We start from the raw sequence: 26,720 nt of genomic DNA, 5'->3' as shown, positions 1-26,720 counted from the left end.
CCGGCTTCAGGCTCATGAAGAGGCTTATGTACGTTTTCTGCGGGGAGGAGAAGGGAGCCAGACAGGCGACAGTGAACACTGTCTTGGCTTTAGGGCACAGGCGCGGGAGCCAATGAGAAGGAGACATCAACTCCTCTCTGTCCTGCCTGGCTTGGCTCAGCTCGGCGCGCCCTGTAATTAGGAGCTCTTGCTGGGTTGGGCGCCGCCCGCCACGGTGGACAGCCTGGCTGGCTGCTGCGTCAAGGGAGTTTGTGAACGCCAGCTCCACACTGACTGAGGGTAGCAGAAGTTTACATCGAGCAGGGCCAAGTCCAAAGCAAACTGAAACAACTAAAGGCATTAGTTTAAAATGAACATACAATCGTCACCTGTCTTTGAGGAGAAGAAACCTTCCCTGCCCGCAGGTGTGGGGACCTCTGTCTCCACCAGGGACTCCCCTCCGACCCTGCCGGAGTCCACCGCTGACGCGGGCTTCTACAGCGGGCAGAGCGCGCTGCACGGCTCGCAGGACTTTTACGTAGCGCAGCAGCCGTACGGAGCTCCTCACATGAACCCGTACACCTACCACCACTACAACCTGAACGGGATGGCTCCCAGCGGCGCTTACTCAGTGGGCAAGGCGGAATACCCGTACCCGCATGCGGCATACAGAGAGCACGGAGCGTTCGGCAGGGAGATGCAGTCTGCGCTGCAAGAAGGTGGTAAGAAAAAAAAAATTATTAATCTAAAACATCTGCTTCATTACTTCATCATTTTTGGCTTGTTTGACTTAATGTTTCCAATCAGTAGACCCCACTAAATCCACTCAAATCCATTTCCCAAGTCATTTCAAACAGACCCTTATCATCCTAAAATAGTAGACGGACTTACACTATGTTACCCACCGTTTATTTCATCTGGTAAACATCTGTAAAGACAGTGAAAATACAATTACATTTGATTGATTAGAATTTTAAACGGAAAAAATGAATACTTCTATAACAATAATGCAATTATATAAAAAAAGATATTACAGTAAATTGGACTTTTCCATAAGTCACGTATCCTTATTATAGTTTAAACAGTTTATTTATTTCGTGTACCCAAGCTTCAAATCACAAATATGCAGGAGTAATACAATTATAAGTACATCTTTATTACTACTCAAGCATTGTTATTTTTGATTTCTAAAGGTGGTTATTTGTGACCTTTTGTGTCCTGTTCAACACTCTTCACCTACTCTAAAAAAAGTTAATTTTCTTCTTAATTTTACTTTTAAGAAGGTAAATGCCACTTAGGCTTATTAATATTGGTTAGTTTAGTTGTAACTTAAAGCAGTGAAGCTTTATGAGATTACAAGTTGTGGTGTAGCACTACAGCCAGTTCAACAGGTACGGCGGTTCATGATATGTGGTTTACAAGGTGAAACAAGATCTTAGCAGAATTCCAAGGAAAACTAAGGATCCTGAGATTTATTTTGTCTTCGCATATAGAAAATGTTGGAGATTATAAAGAACCTGTAGCCAGAGTACAATAGTGTAGAATGAGTCAATGTGTTCCTGTTTTCATGCTTGTCTAATTCTACAAGTGGTCCTGATGCCAGAAAAAACTTGTTTTTCTGTTTTTACAAATAAAATAAAAAAAATCATAAATCTCAAACAGTCTCCTAAGGAAGCTCTGTTTAGTCTAGAAGTATCCACCTAAGGTTTGACCTCTGTTAGTGTTTTAGATTTTGGACCTTTAAGCTGAAGAAACGCAGTCCAGATTCCCAAACAAACTGTTAAGAAGGCCTTAATTTTAGCACTGAGGAGGCTCTGAAGCTGATGCTGACTTCAGCACTGTTAATGACCAGACACAGTATTTTTATATCATTTGTAGGTTATTTGTGTCTTATCCTTGACTGATACTGTTTCTATTGTCTTCTTCCATGCTTATGTCACCAGCCAGCCCAATGTGCAGTCTGCCTTATCAGTCAGCTCCAATATGCAACCAGAACACAACATAAGAAGTGCTTTTCTTCGTTCTTCAAAATAAGAGTCTAGCTACAGGACAAGCTGAAAACACTCTCCTTCATATTCAGGGCTCATAATAAGAGCCTAAAATAAACAGTAGCTATGTAGCACTATGTGTGATGACCTTAACTTTGATGACAAATATTTTATATTTACCTATCTTGAATTCTCATTCGATGACATATCGCTCTACAGACTGCAGTTAATATCTTACCACCAGTAGAAACCTTATAATGTTTTCATTCTGCTAAAGCTAACAGCTAGTCAGAGAACCCAATGTGGTTCATGCTAACAGTACTGTACTGGTTTTTACACTGCATTGCATCCAATAGTTACTTCGACTGGACAACTCGTTCGATTCTCTGCACATGTTTCACAGGGAAGATTATTAGCAGTACACAAGATCCAATAGCTCCTTTTCAAGTGTTAACAATAATTAGGTTCATAAAAAAAAAAAAAAACACTGTAATGTTTTTTATTTATTTATTTTTTTACAAATTTGAGTTATTTAGGTCCGGTAAAAGCAAGTTGTATAAAGTTTAGAATTTACACTGAGTCCCTACATATAATTAAATTGAAACTGAAATTCAAAACTGAATGTTACATTAATTTACCTCAGGTCCAGTTTAAAAGCTAGTGAGATGTGCTTTCCTCAGTTGCCAGGCTAAAGGCTCATAGCAATACTAGTTGATAATAATGTATTATTCAGTACTTTTTGCATACAAAGACAACATATTTGCAATAGGAGGTTGATCTGCTCCATATGTGTGTCTTCTTTGATGATATATCAACTACCAGAAATATAAATAAACTGGTTACTAAAACAGTTATTGCTATGTTTTATATGTGCAGCAGCCATTTTAAATTTTGTACTTGGAAATATTACGGGGACCTCCAACTCTTAGGTTGGAAATCTGACTTTTATGGAGCCTTTCCAAATGGCTACTCAAAAATGTTGAGTTCTGTGTTTAAATGTATCAATTGTGCTGTGAAAAAAATTACGGCAGTTCTGGTAACAGCAAGGCCTAGAAATGTTCCACTGTAATTGGGTCTGAAATTGTAATACAAAACCTTTTATGCTTAAATGCAATAAATAAACAATTTAATGTATAGTAAAGGTTAATATGCTACTAGAGATCTTGTAATATTAAAATGCCATGGTAGCAGTTATCCAAGTGAATTATTTCCTGTAAAGCTCTATCAGGTCTGTCGACATGTGACTTTTTGTGGTGAATTGAGTTAAAATTTTATTATTGGTGCTGCATATGAAAACATGTTCAGCTGGCACCTTGTATTTATTTTTGAAACTCTTTTTTTGAAGTAAGAAAGGAAGTAGTTCATGGATTGCTCTGCAGTAAAAACACTAGGTTAAAAAGCTTCGAAGAAATCCTCACTACTTTTAAATTGTTTGTCTGGCAGCTCATTGTCTACTCGATAGAAAAAGAAACAATGGCAGAGTTGCAGAACAGATACAAGTGATTTCTAAGCACTGTGATAAGGCTTCTTCTGGCTAACAAAATGCTAAAGTTAACTCCTACTTCATAGTTTCCTAATGACACTAAACTAAAGGGCTATTTCACAGTTTTTACCAGAGCTTGGGCTGTTCGACCATGTGTGGTTCAAAACATAAAATGCTGATCAAACAGGGTTTTGATTGTTCTACACTGAACAGAGATGTTTTTAAAACACAGTCTGAGATTTATTCTCTTTCAGAAATGACAAAAAGGAGAATTTTACATTCCTTTTTGGCAGTAGGACCACGTTAAAATTAGTCAAGCATAAAAACTGTAATATTTGGACAAATCAATCATGGACTGTATTTTTTATTTGGTTGTTATAAAACCTTTATTTGTAATAACAGAAACCCAAGGATTCTTAGTTTTCTCAAAAATGTGGTTAAACTCTCGTCTTGGTCTCACAAACCAAATATCATGTATAGTCTGGTCTAGTGAGCTGGATTTATATAACATGTAAATGTTTTGATTGACAACCCACCAATCCTCCCATAATTCTGATAATGGATGGACAAAATCCACATCTGCTAAAATGCATGTTCTGCTCATGAACTAATTAAGCGTTAGTAGTTCATTGTTGATGCTGAGAAATCAGACAATTGGAGGGACGATGAAAGGCCAGGCATGAGACATTTTTACCCAGGGTCACTGTTATGTCATTTATTAAATAAACAATTTTAGACCATTTAGAATTTAAGGGAAGACATCAGTTTGAGGGGTGAGGATGCCACAACACTAGTTGACGTTAACCAAAGATAGGCTTAAACATGTTCCATTTAAACTAAAATATTGCATAAAAATACAAGTGTTGCTCTAAATTGCGTTGCAGAGCACAAACACCATCATTTTGTGCAACAATTATTGTCAAGACTCTCAGTTTGCCCTCAAAAACTACGTTTATTTGGCTCTTCCTCAAGCTTTGTAGGGCATCCGTGCACACCGGAGGTGGGAAAACAAGAGAGACTGGTGTTCTTTTGGCATTCCAGTTGGGAGTTGACTCCTGGAAATGGCCCCAGGGGACTTTGGCCCACTGCCACGATATATCAGGTGTCACGGCATGTCAGCCAGCCTTGGCCTTTGAATCATCCGCCGTTGAAAAGTTCCTTATCACGCAAGGCTCAGAAGTCACGCCCAAACAAATAAATAAACAAACAAGGATGCCAATAAGCGATGTTTTATTTCTCATGTGTGCATTTATTTGGATCTAAAACATGCATTACAGATTGGTTTGAATGTACAGCATTTTTAATTTCACAGCTTATTCAGTCCACGTTTTAAAATGATTTTTTAAATTTGAAGCATGAAGTAAAAATTCAGGTTCCAGAATCCTTCCGTCCTCTCAGAAGTATCCTGTCATACGAAGCTATGCAATCATCTCAAGCCAACCCTCTTTCTTTATCCTTGGCTTCAAAGCATCCAGACTGCTGCTGTAAACTGCTGCTGTGGTTTAAACATTCAGTATTTATTCAGGCGTTCTTTAAAGTCTCTTTTTTCACGCTAGTTCTGTTCGGTACCTAATAATTTTTTTTTTGTTGGTTGTTTGTTCAAGTCACTTAACTCTGACTTTAACTTAATTGGGCATAGACATGTTCCAAAACTTTTAACACATAAAACATATCTTAGCAAAGAACACATTTTACTCTACAAGAGTTAAATCAGAACTATCAAAATTGTTGCTAAAATGTGTCTAAAGCAGAGATTTGCCTTGGGTTTGGCTCAGTGGACTGGGCTTAAAACAGGCTAGAAAAACGAAGACAATGTCCAAAGAAAACAATTTTGCCTTTAGTAAACTTTCAGTAATCCTGGCAAATTATAGCTCTAAGATCACTTTAAGGATTTAAAAAAGTTCTTAGATTCTGCAACAGCATTTTTTCTGTTGGCTAGCAGGCTGCTAAACACTGTGTGACTATTCCTTCTGCAGTGTAATATTTCTTATACATGCATGGCACAGAATTAAACTTTTGCTTTCTTACTATTTTCATATTTAAATAAATATACATTTTATACTCCTATTTCTAATTTAACTGGGAATGTTTTTTTCCCTTCTGAGCCAATGGAACATTTTCCGTGAGAAAACAAAAATCTTTACAGCGATCTAACTGCTTTTATTTGAAAGAAACAATAACTCATACTACTTCTAAAATTTTGCAGTGTATAGATTATTATTTATTTTACATCTACTTATTCTATGTTCACTTATTACACCTCATGTCATCCATATTTATTTATCGTTAATTTAATTTTGATGCACAGATCTCAGCAGAAATATATTAAAATCATCTACTATATGTAGCAGCAGTTTTCAAGATCTTATGGCATCGAATATTATAATTTTTTTTGTTGTTCTGCTCGTTATAAAGTAACAGCGGCAGTCTAATATTAGCTGGTTAATTAATTGGGCCACCAGCTCATGCTGTCCTTTGCTTGTCAGCAGTATTTTTAAAACAGTGTTACCTCATTAAGAGTGGTGAGTGGCACTCCTGAGGTCACCGCACCATGAATGTCTGTACAGGTGATTTCATCTCACTTTAAGGAGTCAGAGAAAACAGTGGTCCTGCTAACACTTTTACTGAAATCTTATTAAAAGGACTTCATACATTAGGGCAGAAACCTGCTTTGACAAAGCTTGCTAACTGTAGTTTTAAGCAGCATTTTGTTTTGTGTTGATTTTTGAGTTCTATACCATTACCATCCACGTTTTGCATGACTGGAAACACTTAACCTAATAACCTAATTAGTCTTACTTTGAAGTGAAAGAAAAGTAAAACACGCAGCAGCAGGTGGGGGAGGGGCAGAGTTGTGTTATGTTCTACACAACCAGAAAACAGCAATGATCCGACACTTTCGTTGATATTTAAAGGAGAAACGCAAAGCTATAGCTGATTGCTAATTGTTGCTAATTGTAGCACCAGCGTGACCTTATAAGGAGAGGTTTCCACAATGTGACTATTTTGAGGTGACAAGGAATGTTAGGAAAAAAAAAAAATCAAATACAAATACCATCAGTGTGCAGCAACAGGTGGAGGAAGGGCAGCAATGTTACTCTATGCTTTATAGAGTCGGTAAAAAAAATCAGTGATTCTGGCACTTTCTCTGACACATTGTTAACTTTAAACTGAAGGAGCTTTGTGGTGTAAAATTTTAGCAATTGAGAAACAGTAACCTTGATACCAGTAACCCTCTCATGCCTAGTGTCTAGTGTGGGTGACCAGGACCTTATAATGTGGGAATTCTGTTTTTTAAGATTATTCTCTTGAAATTTGTTTTAGAAATATAATAAATGTCATTAACCAGTTCTATAACATATAAATGCTTACCAAGTCATCAAATGCATTCAGTTCCTTACTAGTTTTCTTCTGATTTAGGAATACATATTGTTTTCATTCTGCTGAAATTTACTAAACAATTTGTTTTTCAAGCAACATTTCCTGCTAGAATACCAGTGCAACTTGGGAGTATTCTACCCAAGCAGGCATTTAGGCTACAGCAACAGTACCAATAAATCTCTGTCTCCTTCCCCCAGTTGTGGGAAACTCTGAGACCAAATTATAAGTTCACAGTGCTAGAGGAATTTCTTTGAAAGTTCTATGTTGCAGAAGCCGCAGCTATTTTTCTGCTACAACCTCTCAGTTCGGACTTTCCTCCAGAGAGCTCTTATAAAATATTTGTGTGACAAAGCAGGAGAGGGAACAGTATCATTGATTTTTGCCCTTTCGCCTCGGCACAGTGAAAGAGGAACCGGACCTGGAAGTCCGGATGGTCAACGGGAAACCCAAGAAGGTCCGCAAACCCCGGACCATCTATTCCAGTTACCAGCTGGCCGTGCTGCAGAGCAGATTCCAGTCGGCCCAGTACCTGGCTCTACCGGAGCGGGCTGAGCTGGCTGCGCAGCTGGGCCTCACCCAAACGCAGGTAAGGCTGTAAGGCAACCATCTTGTTCCGTTGATTTCTGTGTAGAAACAAAAGATGTTTCAGAAGAAGTTATGACACATCTGTTAGCTGGAGCTGTTCAGTTCAAATGTCAGGATGTCCAGACGGACTAGAATGTTCAGGATTAATGACGGAAATTACATTTAAAAAGGAATAAAAAATACAGGTGTAAGTAATAGAAATACAGGATATTTGCTGAATGATTTTAAGGAAAAAGACTTCAAACTTAATCTTGGCTTTGAGCTGTTTTAATTCACACATTTTGCTTTTGGTTAAAATAAAAGAATCTGTAGGTAGTTGAGGACTTTAAGCTGTTTTGTATGAGTTGAAAAGATGAAATCTGCAAAAAAGAATAGTATAGTAGTTAAGATAAAATAAACATGTGAAATCTATTATTTCTAGTATAAATAAAACACATTTATCAAAACCACATATAATAAGCGAGATACAAGATGCAAGGAATGTTTCTCAATAGTTGACAGTTATTGCAGGAAGATTTTGCAGCTTGTTATTTAAAGTCATAATCTTTACACTAATGATTTACTACCAGTCATCTTCACTGTAGTGATAACATTCAAACTTGAGGTATGGTTTGTTTTATTGTGGCTGTTGTAGATCATTATTCAGCGTTATCCTTGAGTGACTCTCACAAGCATATCAAACACCCCCATCTGTTTTATATATGTAGAAAGCCCCATTACATAAGGTACGTGATTTCATTGGTATGATAAGCCAACACACATCGGAATTTAGCTGATTTTCTTTAAAGGACTTGTAGTATATGCTGAAAAAAGACACAAGTTACCAAGAAAAGTTGTTAGACATTTGCAGAAAAAACATTACCTCCTCTTCTACCTAACAAACATCATTTCATTTTAACTTTTCTCATGCCACTCTTTTTGAGTCTCTAAATGAGTTTTGTAAGGAGTATCAACTTAAATTTTCTTAATAGAAAAACTGAGAAATTGACAGGTAACTTGAATTGACAGATTTTTAGCTTGTTCTCAGTGCTAAAACTTTTCGGTGTGGAATTTACAACTGTGGGAAGGTGATTAAAAGCTACCTATTCTCAGCATCACTACCATGTTTAAAATTAGGTCAATGAAAGAAGAAAGCTTTAAGAAGCTCCTAAAATGTAAACGGTAAATTTTCTGAATGTCGAAATCAATATCTGGTAAAATTAGAAATCACTAACAAATCCCTGATTGGTTTATTAAGGAAACATTGATCTGTGTTTATCCGAAATGAAGTTACAGAAAAAAGATATCTAAACAAATCTCTATTAGTCAATACAAATCTCAGCAATAAACATTTACAGGAAAATGCAAAGAACTTCTATCTCCATCTCTTCCACAAGCAACAAAAGGAAACTATTGATTCTATGTTCTAAACTTGTCAAGCAGATAATTTTAATTATTTTCAATTTTGGCCTGCTTGCAAAATATTATGTGTAGTGGAAAAGTAACACTGCACATGACCCTGAGCACACCATCTCCACAGAGAAACATGCTGGTGGTGGCATCATGCTTTGGGGATGTGTCTTCCGCAGGGACAGGGAAGCTAATCAGAGTAGACGGTAAGATGGATGGAGCGAAATGCAATTAGTTCTTGCAATAAACGCTGTTAGAAACTGCAAATAACTTGAGACTGGAGTAGAGGTTCAAGTCAAAGTTGCAACTAGAAGAAATGCAGAAAAATGCAGGCGTCATGAAAACAATTGCAGGGCACTATTGGAATTAGTTTGCTTCCTCCTATGAGTTACAGTAAAGTTTGTCAAAAAAGCCTTACAATGTGCTTTTAAATGTTCTTTGTTCTAGGTCAAAATTTGGTTCCAGAATCGACGCTCTAAGTTTAAGAAGCTGTACAAGAACGGAGAGTTTCCTCTTGGGGAAATACCTTGCGAACATAGCCCAGATGCCAGCGATTCCATGGCGTGCAACTCTCCTCCGTCCCCAGCTATGTGGGACAACACTACCAGCAGCAACAATACAAATGGCAGCATAAGCAACATCAACGACACAAATAGCAGTGGCCTCAAGAATAATGCATTGCTGGATCCTGCCAGCAGAGGCCAGGGGCCGTATCAGCCTCCAATCAATTCCTCTCCAGCTTACATGGATGGGTTTGCGCAGCACAACTGGTACCAGCAGCAGGGGGCACATTTAGGTTTGGCACAGTCGGGCCAGATGCACCACACACCACCTACAGGACCATCAGATACACAGAGTATGCGAACCATCTACTGAGCCCATGAATCTGGACACTCGACAGCATTTTGCCTGAAGCCCTGTGCTGAAAAACTAGAGGGATATTTTTTTTTCTTTTCAGAGGAATTACAGCTTTGCTGTGACCCAAATTACTTAACAGACAAGAGACACAAGAAATGACTTGTAAAAACTACAAATGGGGGCTGATAAACAGTGTCCACTTCAAATATTTCCTCCACCACTCCCATGTTGGACTCAAAACCTTGTGGGAGATTACATGGATTGAAGTGTTTTGCACTGCTTAAGGTGGAAACATAAGAGGTGGGGAGATAATATTATGTGAATTATTTTTTCTATATGAAGTGTCTCCATATTTAATGTAGAAACCTTTAATTATTTGGTCATTCATAAATTATGTTCCGAACATGTCCTCCGTCTTTTCCCTACTGAAACAACATGCTACTGAAAATCATTGCTGGACTTTACCAACCAATAAGACTATTGAGGTAAACCCCTTTCCTATCGGTGTAAAACAAGGACTTAGTACAATTTTACTATCTTTGTGTTAAACTAAGCTTAGACTGATGTAACACTCCTCTGTGCTTTGAGCAATGTACAGCAACAACCTAGGCCAAACTGTGGTAAGTTTTTCAAATTGTTTTTATACGTCTCTGGTTCTCCCGTATAGAAACGCACTGCAATCAAAGTTGTGTTGTGGGGAAGTGAGGTTGTGTAATTAGGGAAAAGACCGTGCAACTGTGAGGCAATTACTTGTAATTACTACAAAGTTTAATACGAGATGCCGGAGAAATCAGCTACTGACCCATTTTCATCTAGAAACTCTTCATCAGAGACTCAAAAACCCAATCTGTCCTTATCAGAGAATAATCACAACACTCTTTGGTGTGGAGGTTGATACTCAGGGAAGAAGACTTAAAGCTAATAATTTTCAGCATCAGGGAGGTGTTTACATTGACGTCAGAGAGAGCACAACAATGTGAAACTGTTTTTTCACAACTTGCTGAGACATGTCTATAGATCATTCAGGCTGGGAGGGAGAGAGAGAGAGAGAGAGACTTCAGCAGACAACAGGAAGGCTGAACTTATTATCAAAGTTGTTCTGTTTTATGTTTTCAGCGCTCCACCTATGTTTGTCATGGAGCATGCTGGAACTGGAAATGCTGGCAGCCTTTTGGAAATCTTAAAGTTTAGGCTCTACATCCTCTACACAAATGTTTTAGGAAGATTAGCTGAGGTTATCACTAAGATAAGATGCTAAATACTGATTAAAATCTAATCTCTGAAATCATTTGGTCTGTTTTAAAATAGCACAACCCTCTTTTACAGCAACAGCTCACTCGCTCATGCTATGTCTTCACCTCTACTTCAGCTTTGCAAAAAACAGACTGTAAATCGGCTACAAATCACTGATCAGTGTATCCCGAATTATCATAAACAATGTGAAAATGTTACTTTTAATTTACTACAAAAATGCTTAGTTGCTTTCTTTTTGTTCATTACATAGTTGTAAGCCCTGGATTTGTTTTCCAATTAGGACATTTATCTTCTAGTGTTTTTCAATCTAAGGAATATATATTGCTGAATGAAATCCAGAGGTCAGTGTTCATCCAATTCATCCCAGGAATAATAGATGACAAATACTGATGTGAGGATGCACGGTGGCGGAGTTGGTAGCATTGTTGCCTTGAAGCGAGAAGATCCTGGGTTTGACTCCCGGCCGGGGGTCTTTCTGCATGGAGATTGCATGTTCTTCCCGTGCATGTGTGAGTTCTCAGCAGGTACTCCGGTTTCCTCCCACAGTCCAAAAACATGACTGTCAGGTTAATTGGTCTGTCTAAATTGCCCTTAGGTGTGAATGGATGTCTGCATGGTTGTTTGTCGTGTATGTCTGTATGTTACCCTGCAATGGATTGGGTGTTCCCTGCCTCTCGCTCGTAGACTGCTGGAGATAGGCACCAGCTTCCCCTTGATCCACTATGGAATAAGCGATATAGAAGATGAATAAATGAATGAAAATACTGATGGTAAAAAGCTTTGAATCCATGCTTTCCAGATATTACTCTAATGTCTAACAACATCTCCTTTAGAGACCTCTTTCTGGGCTACATTGATAAAAAAGTTTGCATTGATGAGAAGATTCAAGTCATGGTTAAAAATTTTTCATCCATTCTGATTCATTTATAATTATGTAAGTTTTAGCTACTACCTTTTCCTTTTGTCAGTTCAATTTGTTTATATTTGTCAGTGTTAAAATCGAATCGACATTCAGTTGAATTGAGTTATCACTTTCCTTATATGTGATAACTCTGTTAATGTCTTCATTTAAGTTAAATGCAGTCAGTTTTTCCCTCAGATTTCGAAATTTATTTTAGTAAGAAAGACATCTGTCACAAAAATGCCATAGCGGTTCATGCAAACACAGTTTTATAATTTTTTTAACTGATGTGACATCTGAATTAATGTATTTTTGTTTTACTTATTTCTTCAAACTTAGCAGTCTGTGCTAAAGTTTGAGGACTTTATTTTGAACTGAAAAGGAAGTAGTTGGTGTGTTGCCCAGTCGTTTTCAACAGAGTCGACTAATAAAGACTACCTGCTGGACTCACTTGCAACACTCATTCAAGAAAACCTCGACCACTATTAAAACATCTGTGTGGCAACGTCCTGGGTAGTTGGTAGAAAAAGGAAACAGTAACAAAGTGACAGACAAGATATGAAGATTTGTAAGCACTGTGAGAATACAGCGACTGGCTAACCTTTAGCCGCTAATGACATCAGCGTCTTATTTTGAGATAAACTAATGGTTATTTCACACAGGTTTCATATAAATGTTCCTCTACAAATTCTACACTATTCCACACAAATATTCTGAGCTTTCTGGCACTTTTTCCTTACTTTTTAACGTTTGAATTCAAAATCATCTAATCTGTAATTAGATCATTCTGCACTTATTACATATTCTGTAAAACAGTTTGTAATTTGTGAAACCTTTATTCTATTTGTAAAAATTAAAGTAGAGATTCTTAGATTCCCCCAAAATATTGCAAAAGACCTGCTTAATTTTTTTCTTGTGAAATCAATGTTGCAAATCGCTGAGCTAGAATATCATAACACTCCTCTTTGAACAGCAATGAAATTGTTGATCTTTGCAAAAATGACATATCTGCATAGTTTCTCTGACCAGATCTGTTTATTTCGCAGTGCATGTTTGACACGGGAACACAAAAAAGAAAAACATTCATTCCCTGCTTTTTTTACAAGGCAATAACAGTTTTAGACCAGAATTATTTTAGGATATAAAAAAAGTCTGAAGCCTACATTTAGCCATTTTTGGATCTGTATGTGAGCACAGTATTATCTCCTCAGGATTTAGGAGCAGATAAAACCTAAGATTGTCAGATGTCTCCTACGTACCTTCTGTAAGAAAAATTGTTTTTTACTGTCTACCCTGTTTCTTCATTAACTAATTTTACAACTGAAGAACTTCAAAGGTTTTCATACATACCAAATGCCAAAATGTGCATTTGAGACTTTAAGATGTTGCACCACTAGTAGAATATTTGTGTGACATTAACATCACCAGCAGATTAACAGAACTAGTTATGGCATGCAAAATGATTTATTTTAATTTTGCAGGACTCTATTTCAGGTGTAAACCTCAACACAGTAGAATGATAATATGTTAATTGCCAATTTGTAACTTCGAAACTGAAATGTATTAGATCACCGTTACCTTGGTGACATCGCATCACATTTTTCTTTTATTTTTTACCTTGGATTAACGACCACTTTTTCCCCATGCTCGGCATATGCTTATTGCCATGTATTTTATCACCCAATTTGCCCTTATCAGTGCAAATAGACACAGGCTGATTAAAAACAAAATAAAAGCTGGAACCTATTGCTAGAAAATTTTGAAAAACTCAGGTTTTTATTTATACTTTCAATTGTAAATATGAGAAAGTACAATGCCATGTGCCTTTAAGTATTTTTTGTTTGTTTTTCATTTAATAAAATTAACATTTAATGTACTTCACTTGTGTTTATTTCTGGATGCATTTACCTGTGAATGCGACACACACACACACACACTGTGCTGTTGTGCTGGCGGTGCTTTCCCAGCAAATCTGTTGGAGTGAGTCAGACAGCAGACACAGGTTGCACCCAGCTATATATTTTACATTTGCATGCAGAGTTCGTGTAAAGAAGGCTGTGGGAGGTGACGATGCTGCAGACACACCGGAGTCTGGAGATGCTAATAACACACCGCTGACACTGAGAGAGATGGGTGTCGAATGCTTTCATGTGGGATCCAGTTGGAAAGGAGAGGAGGTTTTGTGTATATAACTTGCAAACACAGACAGAGCCAGGGCGTGACAAGGTAGAAAAATAACAATTAAAATAATATTTTTACACAACTTTGCTGAACACATATTTGAATTTTTCAATGTGAAATTACTGTTAGCGAAGTGAAAGTTTCACCATTAGCTTGGCCAATAAAAAGTGCAAAGCAATGAATATTGGTCACTTTTTTTCATATCAACATTATGAGCACAGTGCATTTTGTTTAAATTTGTGTGATAGACAAACAGCAAGTAGTGCATAATTGGGAAGTGAAAGAAAAATGATCTATGTTGTAAATCGTGCCATTTATTCCCCCTTTCTTTGAGATCCCTAAATAAAATCCATTTGAATGAGGTGCAATGAAACAAGTCATTTAATTAGTAAATACAGTCCGTCTGTTCTGTGAAGGCCTCAGAGGTTTGTTATACAGAACACTAATGCACAAACAGCATCATGAAGCATTTTCAATAACTCTCAATAATAATGATTCTCAATAAGCAGCAGAGGACTAGTGTTGTTGGCAGAATCTGTTGACAAGACAATTTTACGTTTTGTTCTAGTCTAATCTGGTATTTATGTTGAATGGCAAGAAGGAAGACATCGGTGAGCCTAACCTCATAAATAAACGGATGAGGGGTGGGGTACATGCTGGAGAGGTAGCTTGTCCGTTGCAGAACTAACACACAGAGCCAGACAACCATCCACACAAAAATGTGTACTCAAAAGCAATTTAAAGTCAGCAGTACACAGCAAAAAGCACCTCATGAACAAGGACATGCACATTTTACATAAGGCCCCAGCTAAGATTCAACTAGCAACCTTCTAGATTTGAAGCAAAAGTGTGCACCATTGCTCATCTGTGAAGCCCTATGCAAGAAGACTACCCCTGTTTTGGAGCAGCAGTACTATTATTTACTGCCTTCCTACTTAGAAAATGACAAAAAAAAGTTCAAAAGATGAGAAAATGCACTGTGCACATCTATTTCATTATGCAATAGTTTACTGGAGCCTTCAAATATGGCCTACAGATCCCCTGAGAAACCACCAATGTGTATTGAGGCTCTTAGCTTCCTGTGCTGATCCCTCAGCTTCCAGGTGTCAGAGAGGAATGTATCTGAACATCACAGGAAGACAGACAGAGAGGGCAAACAAGGACGTGTAGAAACCTGTAACTGGTACTTTGCAAGGAAAACAAGCCATTGTGAGTTTCTGCTTGTCAAGTAACAGTTTTCAGGAACCATCAGTAGCTTGTATTCTCGTAACCAAAAACAAATGTGCCAGGTGGAGTGTAGAGTTCAGGAACATTTGTGTTTATTATTAAATTATTTGATTCAGAGCCCACCTGATTTTTTTTCCTTCACCTGAAGATCATAAAAATTGTTTTATGGATCTGCAGGCAAACTTAAGATGTCAAGACAAGGTGATGACATCAGTTCACTGCAAGCAGAGCTGACAGAAAAACTCAGCAGCGGAAAGGTTTCCAACAGTGGCACAAAAATTCGGAGCTGACTTGACTTTCCTTTCCCTGCCTGCAGGAATGACCTGTTCAGCCAAGTTGACAGATAGGTTCTCCAACATCAAACACAGCACCTCCAGGGCATGTTGGGCCACGGTCAAATACATTCCTGAACAAAATCTAAAGACATGGAAATAAATTACAGTTATTTCCACTTGCTGCTCGATTTTTTAATCAGGTTGTAAAAGGAGCTTCAAAATGGAAAAAGAAGAAACACAAGCAAGAAACAAAACAAAAAAGGATGCAAATTATTGAAAATTTCCTTAAGCTGCTGTAGGGAGTGCTAAGAAAACTGTGGACTTAGCCTGACAATTTGAACAAGCACACCTTACAGGTCCCTCCCCCTTGCTCTCTGCTGTGCTACAGGCCTCCCTCCACAGCTCCTCCCTTAACAGCGGAGACTGCCGTGAACGCGCAGCTTGGTTGAAGACATTGGTCTTCTTCGGTTAACCTGTCTTTGTTTCTTGAGGAGGTGCCCTTCAAGAAATTGGCAATTTTCCTCTAACGTTGGGTTGTTTCTGCGCCACCAGCACAGCTGCAGCATACAGCAATCTCGAACGATGTTATGAGCAGTGTGGGGGAGGGTTTGGGCAGCATGTACACGAGCATGACTGAAACTGCTAAGACGTTCTTCCTGACTCTGATTAGTTGTTTCTGACCGGGTGTGGTGTACCTTTGTGTCCTGAGAAGAACTCAAAGGTACTCTCTTCCTATGTTTCAACCCTTACATATAATGGGATATTGATTATGAATGAACAAATTTCAACCAGATCCAGCTGGTTGAAATGAGCTTCCGCTTTGTAGCTGTTGTCATCCTTAGAGGGAGAGTGCAGAGCTCTATCATCCTGGGGGAATTTGGAACTGCTGCTCTTTCACATTGAAAGGAATAATAGGGAATAACTAGAAGAGGACTTTAGAGGAAACAGAACATGCTGGAGGGACTATATATTCCTGTTGACCTGGGAACACCTTGGATGGATAGATGGATTTATCCGGGTCCTTCTTTCTTTAGGAGGAGCCTCTGGCTCAGATTCCTTTTCTATAGAAGCTCAGAAAGAAAGGTTAAGACAACTTGTCTTAATTATCCGTGTTATTTGCTGGATGCATGGACAGCAGAAGATAAGCTAACTTTTGGTTGTTCTTCGATTGACGGATACACAAACCACGAATCGAATCGTAGTCAACTCCGGATTCAAGGATTCTTCAAAGTAGAGTCCTACTCGGTAGCGAGTTTCAAAGACATTTAGGTGGTCAAGTGCTGCCTCCCCAATGCAGTCAGGTGCACTGCCATGGGTAATGAGAAAGAGATGTGGCTGGGAGAAGTGTTTGTCAGTGGTTCCATGACAGGACGGACATTCAAGCTGTGACTTCTCCTTCCTGCGCTGTACTAAAACTGGATTAATTCAGTGCATTTATGGAATCTGAGTTTTTAACAGTTTCTTTATGTACAGTTCAGTACATGTTTCATCCCCTGACTGGAACATGATTCCATCAATCTGGACCAGCTACCTTGTCTCTGCTGAAGAAGAAGTATTCCCACAGACTGATACTGTCACCAAGTATTTTACAGTGGGGATGGTGGGTTTTAGGATGATTTACAGCATTCATTTTCTTTCACGGTTACTATCTTGCAAAAAGTTAAATGTTGACCTTTTTTGTTTGTTGTGTCCCAAATCAAAGTACACAAATACTTAGAAACTTGGTTGAAATGTGAGAAAATGTAACATTTAAAGGAACAGGAAGACTTTTTTAAAGCACTGTACTATGGTAGGACATACCTGCAGCAATGATTTATGTTTTTGGTCTCATGTGTTTTGTGTCTCTGTGTTGCTTTTCTTCTGTTTATGTTCTCTTAAGCAGGCGTTCTTTGGTTGCCATGTTTACTAAGCCTGTGTCAGACTTTCATTAGTTCATTAGGACTTGAATTTTTCTATAAAACTCTCTGTTGTTAACTCTCCCTGAAGCAACAGGATGCAGCTCCTGGTGGCAGAATAAAATACCTTTAAAAATTCCACAGTCTAACACCACCTTTTTCCTTTTTAGAAGAGTGCTTTGATCCTTAAAAGAAAACAAGAAAAAACATAGGTAAAAGTGAAATGATGAGTCACTAACACAGCTCAATGTGTGTTAGCCACCCCTTGTTTTGGCTACCTATAGTTCCTCAATGAAAAAGCAACAGTCAACTGTCTTTTCATTTGAGAGGAAGAGGAAGACAATTTATAGGGAGAACTCAATAGAGACTTAAAGAGATTTATCGCTATAGAATTTCCTTATGTTCAGATACAATGCTTCTGGTTCACGCTATGCTACTAGGAGACCAATGTTGGAAAAAATAATCAACTAAGTATGTTTCTGTTCCCTCCTAAATCTAAAATTTTGTAGGATGTTATAAGCATATATGAGCACATTTGGAAACATTATATTCCTATCTCACAAAATTAGCATATTTCATCCGACCAAAAAAAGAAAAGTGTTTTTAATACAAAAAACGTCAACCTTCAAATAATCATGTACAGTTATGCACTCAATACTTGGTCGGGAATCCTTTGGCAGAAATGACTGCTTCAATGCGGCGTGGCATGGAGGCAATCAGCCTGTGGCACTGCTGAGGTCTTATGGAGGCCCAGGATGTTTCGATAGCGGCCTTTAGCTCATCCAGAGTGTTGGTTCTTGAGTCTCTCAACGTTCTCTTCACAATATCCCACAGATTCTCTATGGGGTTCAGGTCAGGAGAGTTGGCAGGCCAATTGAGCACAGTGATACCATGGTCAGTAAACCATTTACCAGTGGTTTTGGCACCGTGAGCAGGTGCCAGGTCGTGCTGAAAAATGAAATCTTCATCTCCATAAAGCTTTTCAGCAGATGGAAGCATGAAGTGCTCCAAAATCTCCTGATAGCTAGCTGCATTGACCCTGCCCTTGATAAAACACAGTGGACCAACACCAGCGGCTGACACGGCACCCCAGACCATCACTGACTGTGGGTACTTGACACTGGACTTCTGGCATTTTGGCATTTCCTTCTCCCCAGTCTTCCTCCAGACTCTGGCACCTTGATTTCCGAATGACATGCAGAATTTGCTTTCATCCAAAAAAAGTACTTTGGACCACTGAGCAACAGTGCAGTGCTGCTTCTCTGTAGCCCAGGTCTGAGGAATGCGGCACCTGTAGCCAATTTCCTGCACACGCCTGTGCACGGTGGCTCTGGATGTTTCTACTCCAGACTCAGTCCACTGCTTCCGCAGGTCCCCCAAGGTCTGGAATCGGCCCTTCTCCACAATCTTCCTCAGGGTCCGGTCACCTCTTCTCGTTGTGCAGCGTTTTCTGCCACACTTTTTCCTTCCCACAGACTTCCCACTGAGGTGCCTTGATACAGCACTCTGGGAACAGCCTATTCGTTCAGAAATTTCTGTCTGTGTCTTACCCTCTTGCTTGAGGGTGTCAATAGTGGCCTTCTGGACAGCAGTCAGGTCGGCAGTCTTACCCATGATTGGGGTTTTGAGTGATGAACCAGGCTGGGAGTTTTAAAGGCCTCAGGAATCTTTTGCAGGTGTTTAGAGTTAACTCGTTGATTCAGATGATTAGGTTCATAGCTCGTTTAGAGACCCTTTTAATGATATGCTAATTTTGTGAGATAGGAATTTTGGGTTTTCATGAGCTGTATGCCACAATCATCCTTATTAAGACAATAAAAGACCTGAAATATTTCAGTTAGTGTGCAATGAATCTAAAATATATGAATGTTAAATTTTCATCATGACATTATGGAAAATAATGAACTTTATCACAATATGCTAATTTTTTGAGAAGGACCTGTATGCCTGTCAGATTAAGATGAACATGTCAGCCTACAGTACATAAAATAATCAATATTTTGGGTGACATCAAACATTTTGTTTAAAATGAATTGTAGCCAATTAATAATATTGTTTTGATGCCGTGTGGTGTGGCAGGTTATTTTGCTTCCTCGCCACCACTGTCCCCAACCCTACGCCAAGGTGTCTCCATTTTGTTCCAACTACTTTTAATTAATTTCCATGTATTTACCATTGTGCAATTTTCCTTAGTAGATATAGTTACTTCCAAACAATTACAAAGATAATCATTCATTTGAAAACATGCAGGAATCAAATTTTTATTTCTTATTTTATTTTTTTTATTTCATTTTACAACTTGGGTCACTAGATTCGTATGCCATACACTGATAAAACATGCTGTTAGAATTTATCCAATACAATTGATGTGCATATATTTTATTTAGGAAAATTTAATAATTATTTCTGGGAAGAATTATGTTAGTTTGACAGCAAAGAAACAGTCAACCAACTTTTAAAATCTATATAAAAAACAAAATCAGTTCAATTCTAAATTTCTTATATATGTAATTAAAAAAGGTCATAGTTAAAATCATGGACTGAGGCCCCTGCTCTCACATTCAGCTTTCAAAACATTTAAATCCTGTAGCCACAATTCTGCAAACTACTGTATATCAACCATTTTCAATAAAATTATTAAACATATTACTGTTTCACTCACATTCATATCATTCTGAATGTCTTAATTTTTAAAATAAATGTATTGACAGACAACAATTCCAAAAAGTATAGGTAACAATTATAGGCTTCAATGAAATGAAAACTCTGCAGGACACATCAGGGAAACAAACTGTTACAATTTAACTAATAGAATTAGTGGAAGAGTTTGATTTACAGCACCGTTGTAAATCATCCCATTTACAACATAAATGGGATGATTTACAACCCGCATATTGTTAGATCAATATGCGGGGAAGAACTCCTGAAACTCGACGTTTGCAGGTAAGACGACACTTTATTGCTCATGGCAGGAAAGGAAAGGTTACCAGGCGTGCAAACAAACACAAACGACACATAAGGAACCAGCGGGGAACAAAGGAAACAAATGGGCTTAAATACAAAACTGGACAGCAGGGGGAACCAATGACAAACGTGACCAGACACAGGGAAAAACACAGAACTGGTGTGGGCTTGGGGTGCAGGGAGACAGAAAACAAAGGACTAGACCAGGTAATATTACAAAAACACAGAATCTAAAATGTTTAGAGGTTTTTCACACTTTTTGTTTACTACATAATTCCATGTGTGTTCATTATTCCAAGTGACCCATTAAGTGAGAAAGTGTATCTAAAACGTTCGACCAGTAGTGTATACAGGTCCTTCTCAAAATATTAGCATATTGTGATAAAGTTAATTATTTTCTATAATGTAATGATGAAAATTTAACATTCATATATTTTAGATTCATTGCACACTAACTGAAATATTTCAGGTCTTTTATTGTCTTAATACGGATGATTTTGGCATACAGCTCATGAAAACCCAAAATTCCTATCTCACAAAATTAGCATATTTCATCCGACCAAAAAAAGAAAAGTGTTTTTAATACAAAAAACGTCAACCTTCAAATAATCATGTACAGTTATGCACTCAATACTTGGTCGGGAATCCTTTGGCAGAAATGACTGCTTCAATGCGGCGTGGCATGGAGGCAGTCAGCCTGTGGCACTGCTGAGGTCTTATGGAGGCCCAGGATGCTTCGATAGCGGCCTTTAGCTCATCCAGAGTGTTGGGTCTTGAGTCTCTCAACGTTCTCTTCACAATATCCCACAGATTCTCTATGGGGTTCAGGTCAGGAGAGTTGGCAGGCCAATTGAGCACAGTGATACCATGGTCAGTAAACCATTTACCAGTGGTTTTGGCACTGTGAGCAGGTGCCAGGTTGTGCTGAAAAATGAAATCTTCATCTCCATAAAGCTTTTCAGCAGATGGAAGCATGAAGTGCTCCAAAATCTCCTGATAGCTAGCTGCATTGACCCTGCCCTTGATAAAACACAGTGGACCAACAGCAGCAGCTGACACGGCACCCCAGACCATCACTGACTGTGGGTACTTGACACTGGACTTCTGGCATTTTGGCATTTCCTTCTCCCCAGTCTTCCTCCAGACTCTGGCACCTTGATTTCCGAATGACATGCAGAATTTGCTTTCATCCGAAAAAAGTACTTTGGACCACTGAGCAACAGTCCAGTGCTGCTTCTCTGTAGCCCAGGTCAGGCGCTTCTGCCGCTGTTTCTGGTTCAAAAGTGGCTTGACCTGGGGAATGCGGCACCTGTAGCCCATTTCCTGCACACGCCTGTGCACGGTGGCTCTGGATGTTTCTACTCCAGACTCAGTCCACTGCTTCCGCAGGTCCCCCAAGGTCTGGAATTGGCCCTTCTCCACAATCTTCCTCAGGGTCCGGTCACCTCTTCTCGTTGTGCAGCGTTTTCTGCCACACTTTTTCCTTCCCACAGACTTCCCTTGATACAGCACTCTGGGAACAGCCTATTTGTTCAGAAATTTCTGTTTGTGTCTTACCCTCTTGCTTGAGGGTGTCAATAGTGGCCTTCTGGACAGCAGTCAGGTCGGCAGTCTTACCCATGATTGGGTTTTGAGTGATGAACCAGGCTGGGAGATTTAAAGGCCTCAGGAATCTTTTGCAGGTGTTTAGAGTTAACTCGTTGATTCAGATGATTAGGTTCATAGCTCGTTTAGAGACCCTTTTAATGATATGCTAATTTTGTGAGATAGGAATTTTGGGTTTTCATGAGCTGTATGCCAAAATCATCCGTATTAAGACAATAAAAGACCTGAAATATTTCAGTTAGTGTGCAATGAATCTAAAATATATGAATATTAAATTTTCATCATTACATTATGGAAAATAATGAACTTTATCACAATATGCTAATATTTTGAGAAGGACCTGTATGTATATATATAGTGTTTCATAAAAAAGAAAGATGTCTGAATTATACAGCCAGGGGGAAGAAACTGTCCCTGTGGTGGCTAGTTTTTGCAAATAGTGCTCTGTAGCGCCGACCTAAGGGTAAAAAGTATGAACAGTTTGTGTCCAGGATGTGTGTGGTCTGCAGAGATGTTAGCTGCCGTTTTCCTGGCACTAGATGTGTAAAGGTTCTGTCCTGTTTGTGGATGGGTTAAACCACAAAGTGACGGACAAACACAGGACAAACTGAATAATGGCAGAAGATATGTAGAAGACAACAAGCAGCTCCTGTGGAAGGTTGCACTTCTTAAGTTGTCGCAGGAAGTACAGTCACTGCTAGGCCTTCCTATGAAGAGTGTCTGTTTGAAGAACATCTCAAGCCCCCAAAAAAGAGTGGTTCCTAAGAACTGGAAGTGATCCACAGCAGACACAGTGTTGTTGAGGATGGTGAGGGGAGGCAGTGTGGAGGGTATTCTCTGAAGTCCACGATCACCTCCACTGTATTGAGCAAGTTAAGCTCCAGGTATTTCTTACCCCACCAGTGGACCAGCATATACACTTCCTGTCTGTGTCATCTGCAAACGTCAGAAGCTAACTGCTGATTTGCAGTCATTTGTGTAGAGGGAGTAGAGGAGTGGAGAGAGAACACACCCTTGGGAGATTCTGCTGCTGATGGTTCATCTGTGGGAGAAGATACTCCCCATCCTGATCCACTGCTGCTGGTGAATCAGGAAGTGGGTGATCCACTGAGAGATGGAAGCTGGCACTGTGAGATGGGTAAGCTTCTGGTGGAGTATGTTTGGATTGATGGTGTTGAAGGCAGAGCTGAAGTCCACAAACAGGATCCAGGTGTATGTCCCTGAGTGGTCGAGATGGTGCAGGATGAAGTCTAATCCAACATTAATAGCATTATCTGCTGACCTGTTAGCCCGGAAAGCAAGCTGCAGGCGCTCCAGCAAGGTCCTGTAATGTCTTTCAGATGCTTCAACACCAGATGCACAAAGGACACCTAAAAGACATCACCGACCCCCTCCTGGACCCCCTGCAGTTTGCCTACAGAGCCAACAGGTCTGTAGACGATGCAGTCAACCTAGCCCTTCACTTCATCCTCCGGCACCTGGACTCCACAGGAACCTATGCCAGGATCCTGTTTGTGTATTTCAGCTCTGCCTTCAACACCATCGTCCCAGTTCTGCTACAGGAGAAGCTCTCCCAGCTGAGTGTGCCCGACTCCACCTGCAGGTGGATCACTGACTTCCTGTCTGACAGGAAGCAGCGCGTGAGGCTGGGGAAGCACGTCTCTGACTCCCTGACCATCAGCACCGGTTCCCCCCAAGGCTGTGTTCTCTCTCCTCTGCTCTTCTCCCTGTACACCAACAGCTGCACCTCCAGTCACCAGTCTGTCAAGCTTCTGAAGTTTGCGGACGACACCACCCTGATCGGACTCATCTCTGATGGTGACGAGTCCGCGTACAGATGGGAGGTGGACCATCTGTTGGACTGGTGCAGCCAGAACAACCTTGAGCTCAATGCTCTAAAGACAGTGGAGATGGTTGTGGACTTCAGGCAGAACCCAGCCCCACCTGCCCCCATCACCCTCTGTGACTCCACAATTGACACTGTGGAATCTTTCCGCTTCCTGGGAACCATCATCTCCCAGGATCTCAAGTGGGAGCCAAACATCAGCTCCCTCATCAAGAAAGCCCAGCAGAGGATGTTCTTCCTGCGGCAGCTGAAGAAATTCAACCTGCCAAAGACTATGATGGTGCACTTCTACACAGCCATCATTGAGTCCATCCTCACCTCCTCCATCACCATCTGGTACGCCGCTGCTACAGCCAAGGATAAGGGCAGGCTGCAGCGTGTCATTCGGTTTGCTGAGAAGGTGATTGGCTGCAGTCTACTGTCGCTCCAGGAACTGTACACCTCCAGGACCCTGAAGCGGGCAGGGAAGATTCTGGCTGATCCCTCCCACCCCGGTCACAGACTCTTTGAGACTCTCCCCTCTGGCAGGAGGCTGCGGTCCATCCGGACCAAAACCTCACGCCACAAGAACAGTTTTTTCCCATCTGCCACCAGCCTTGTTAACAAAGCCCGGAAACCACCCTGACACTCTCCCTTCCCCCCCCCCTCCCTTTTGTTTTTGCTGACAGGACACCTGTAACCTGTAACTCTATGCGTTACATTAACGCTCAGCTTGGACTCCTGCTTTACTTGCACTGCCATACTTGCACAATGATCACCTGCACTGTTGTATTGCTCTTGCATCTTATACTATATACTTACTCTCACTCACTTAAAACTGTGCACATATATTTATATTATATTGTAGATATGTTTATACTGTTTAATTTGTATTGTATTGCACCAACTACGCCAAAACAAATTCCTTGTATGTCCAAAAACGTACTTGGCAATAAAGCTTTTCTGATTCTGATTCTGATTTCATAACCACAAATATCAGGGCGACAGATCTGTAACCATTTAACCCCTTGATGGTGCGTTTCTTGGGTACCGGGATGATGGTAGAGCGTTTAAAACACCCGGGAACCTCACAGAGCTCCAGAGACTTGTTAAAGATATGTGTGAAAATGGAGCCAGATGGCCAGGGCAGGCTCTCAGGCATGAGGGGAAGACATTGTCAGGTCATGCAGCATGCTATTTGGACGAGTTGATAGGAGGCTGCTTTTCAAACCTGCAGAAAGAAGCTGTTGAGGTCATCTGCCAGACGAGGGTTCTGCTCAGGGTGGAGGGAATGGGCTCCTGTAGGCAGTGAGGTTTCTCAATCTATTTTCATGACATTCTCATTCTACCATTCTAAACCGAAGCTGGGTTGTTAGCTAGGAAGCTGCTTTTTAGCTTCTCAATGTAGCTTCTCCTAGCTGCCCTGATCTCCTTGGTAAGTTTTTTCTAGACTGCGGATGTAACGTTCTGTCCCCACTGATGCAAGCCTCTTCCTTGTTCCTTGCAACTTCCTCAGATTTGAAGGGAAATATTGTTTATAGTTCTTGTATGTGCAAAAGGTCTTGTCTGCACACAGGTTCTAACAAAAACTTGAAAATACGTATGTATCAGAGCAGCAGTGAATTGGTTTAAAACAGAGGCTGAAGCTTCAAAAGCACTGCAGTGTATGCAGTCAAAGGAGGCCTGTAACATCTGCTTTGACTCATCAGTCCACTTCCTAACAGTCTGAACCACAGGTTTAGAAGTTTTTATGTTCCGCCTAAAGGTAGGAATGAGGTAAAGCAGACAATCATCAGAAAGTCCCAAAGCAGCCCTGGTGACAGTCCAATATGCATCTTTTAAAGATATGTAGACCTGTGGTAGGAACTCACTCAGTGAATAAAAGTTTATAATTTATATAAAATTACTCCGGGTAAGGACTACATGTCGTCTGTAACACTGTGACATCAGTGCACCAACCTTTGCTTGTGTAAAAGCATATTCCACCTCCTCTCTTTTTCCCAGAGCTCTGTGCTGCAGTCCAGCTGGAAACAGCTGGAAGCCTGGCATGACAAGTGCATTGTCCAGGATGTGTTCGCCGAGTCAGCTTTCGCCTCAAACAAAGGGCGGCAGATGAGCAGAAGTCTGGGATTTAGAGTTCTGGAGCAGCAAATCATCCATTCTGTTGGGAAGGGAGCGCCTGTTCGTTTACCTTGTCAGTGTAGCGTGCTGTGCCTAATGTTAATGTGTGACTGTCACATTAAAATAATCTGTGTGAAACAGAAAAAATAAATAGAAAATAAAAACATAAATAAATGTAATACTAATAATGTTTGTATTATTGCATATGGAAGAATGTCTTATATATGTTTTGATCATGTATAAAATGATCCACTGGGATAATTATCTGGACCATAGCCAAGCCAGAACTTGATGCTCCAAAGTTTGCCTGAACAAGTTAAAGTTTTTGGGCTTTATGAGGAAGATTTTGTGTGTTTTGGGGGAAATGTTTGTGCATCTTAACAGCTAACACAACGGAATGTGTTCGATCAAAGATCATTCATGTGTTAGCCCAGTCAAAGCCCAAGCAAAATTATAATTGAAAATCTTTGCTGAGACTTGAAAATGGATGTTCACAGACACTCTCCATCCAATGTGACTGAACTTAAAAAAAAAAAACAATGGGAAAAAATGCCAGTCTTTAGACATTCAAAGCTGGTAAAGATATACCCAAAACAACCTGCAGCTTGTGACAGAAAGTGAATACGGTCAATGAAAATTAATACTTTTGCAAATCACTGTAGATGACTTTCCAATTAAAACTTAACAGATTCCGTCAAGATTATAGACTTGGTTCTTAATATTGTCTCATAACTTCCAAAAACGAGCGTGCAGGTTTTGTGTGAAAAATAAATTTTGTCCCAAGAGCATCTAATATTTGTGCCTCAGCA

The 26,720-nt window shown here is 39.8% G+C and overlaps 1 protein-coding gene across 3 annotated transcripts; it reads left to right on the top strand.

Annotated features, from left to right (window-relative positions):
* Positions 1-115: 115 nt before the first annotated feature.
* Positions 116-26,080, top strand: LOC124862557 (homeobox protein Dlx3b-like). Of its 3 annotated transcripts, none has more exons than XM_047356541.1 (3): positions 116-701; positions 7,233-7,417; positions 25,795-26,080. In XM_047356541.1, the coding sequence occupies exons 1-3, from the start codon at positions 350-352 to the stop codon at positions 26,059-26,061; spliced, it is 804 nt and encodes a 267-aa protein (XP_047212497.1). In that variant the 5' UTR covers positions 116-349; the 3' UTR covers positions 26,062-26,080. The 3 variants fall into 3 exon arrangements, with proteins under 3 accessions (XP_047212497.1, XP_047212496.1, XP_047212495.1); XM_047356540.1 differs by lacking the exon at positions 25,795-26,080 and adding an exon at positions 9,253-13,694 and having other exon boundaries at positions 117-698; XM_047356539.1 differs by lacking the exon at positions 25,795-26,080 and adding an exon at positions 9,253-13,694 and having other exon boundaries at positions 120-701.
* Positions 26,081-26,720: the final 640 nt, after the last annotated feature.

This window comes from Girardinichthys multiradiatus, chromosome X (genome assembly GCF_021462225.1).
Source record: "Girardinichthys multiradiatus isolate DD_20200921_A chromosome X, DD_fGirMul_XY1, whole genome shotgun sequence".
Lineage (NCBI taxonomy): Eukaryota > Metazoa > Chordata > Actinopteri > Cyprinodontiformes > Goodeidae > Girardinichthys > Girardinichthys multiradiatus.
The sequence above is the reverse complement of the archived record's forward strand: the minus strand, read 5'-3'. Positions and strand labels throughout refer to the sequence as shown.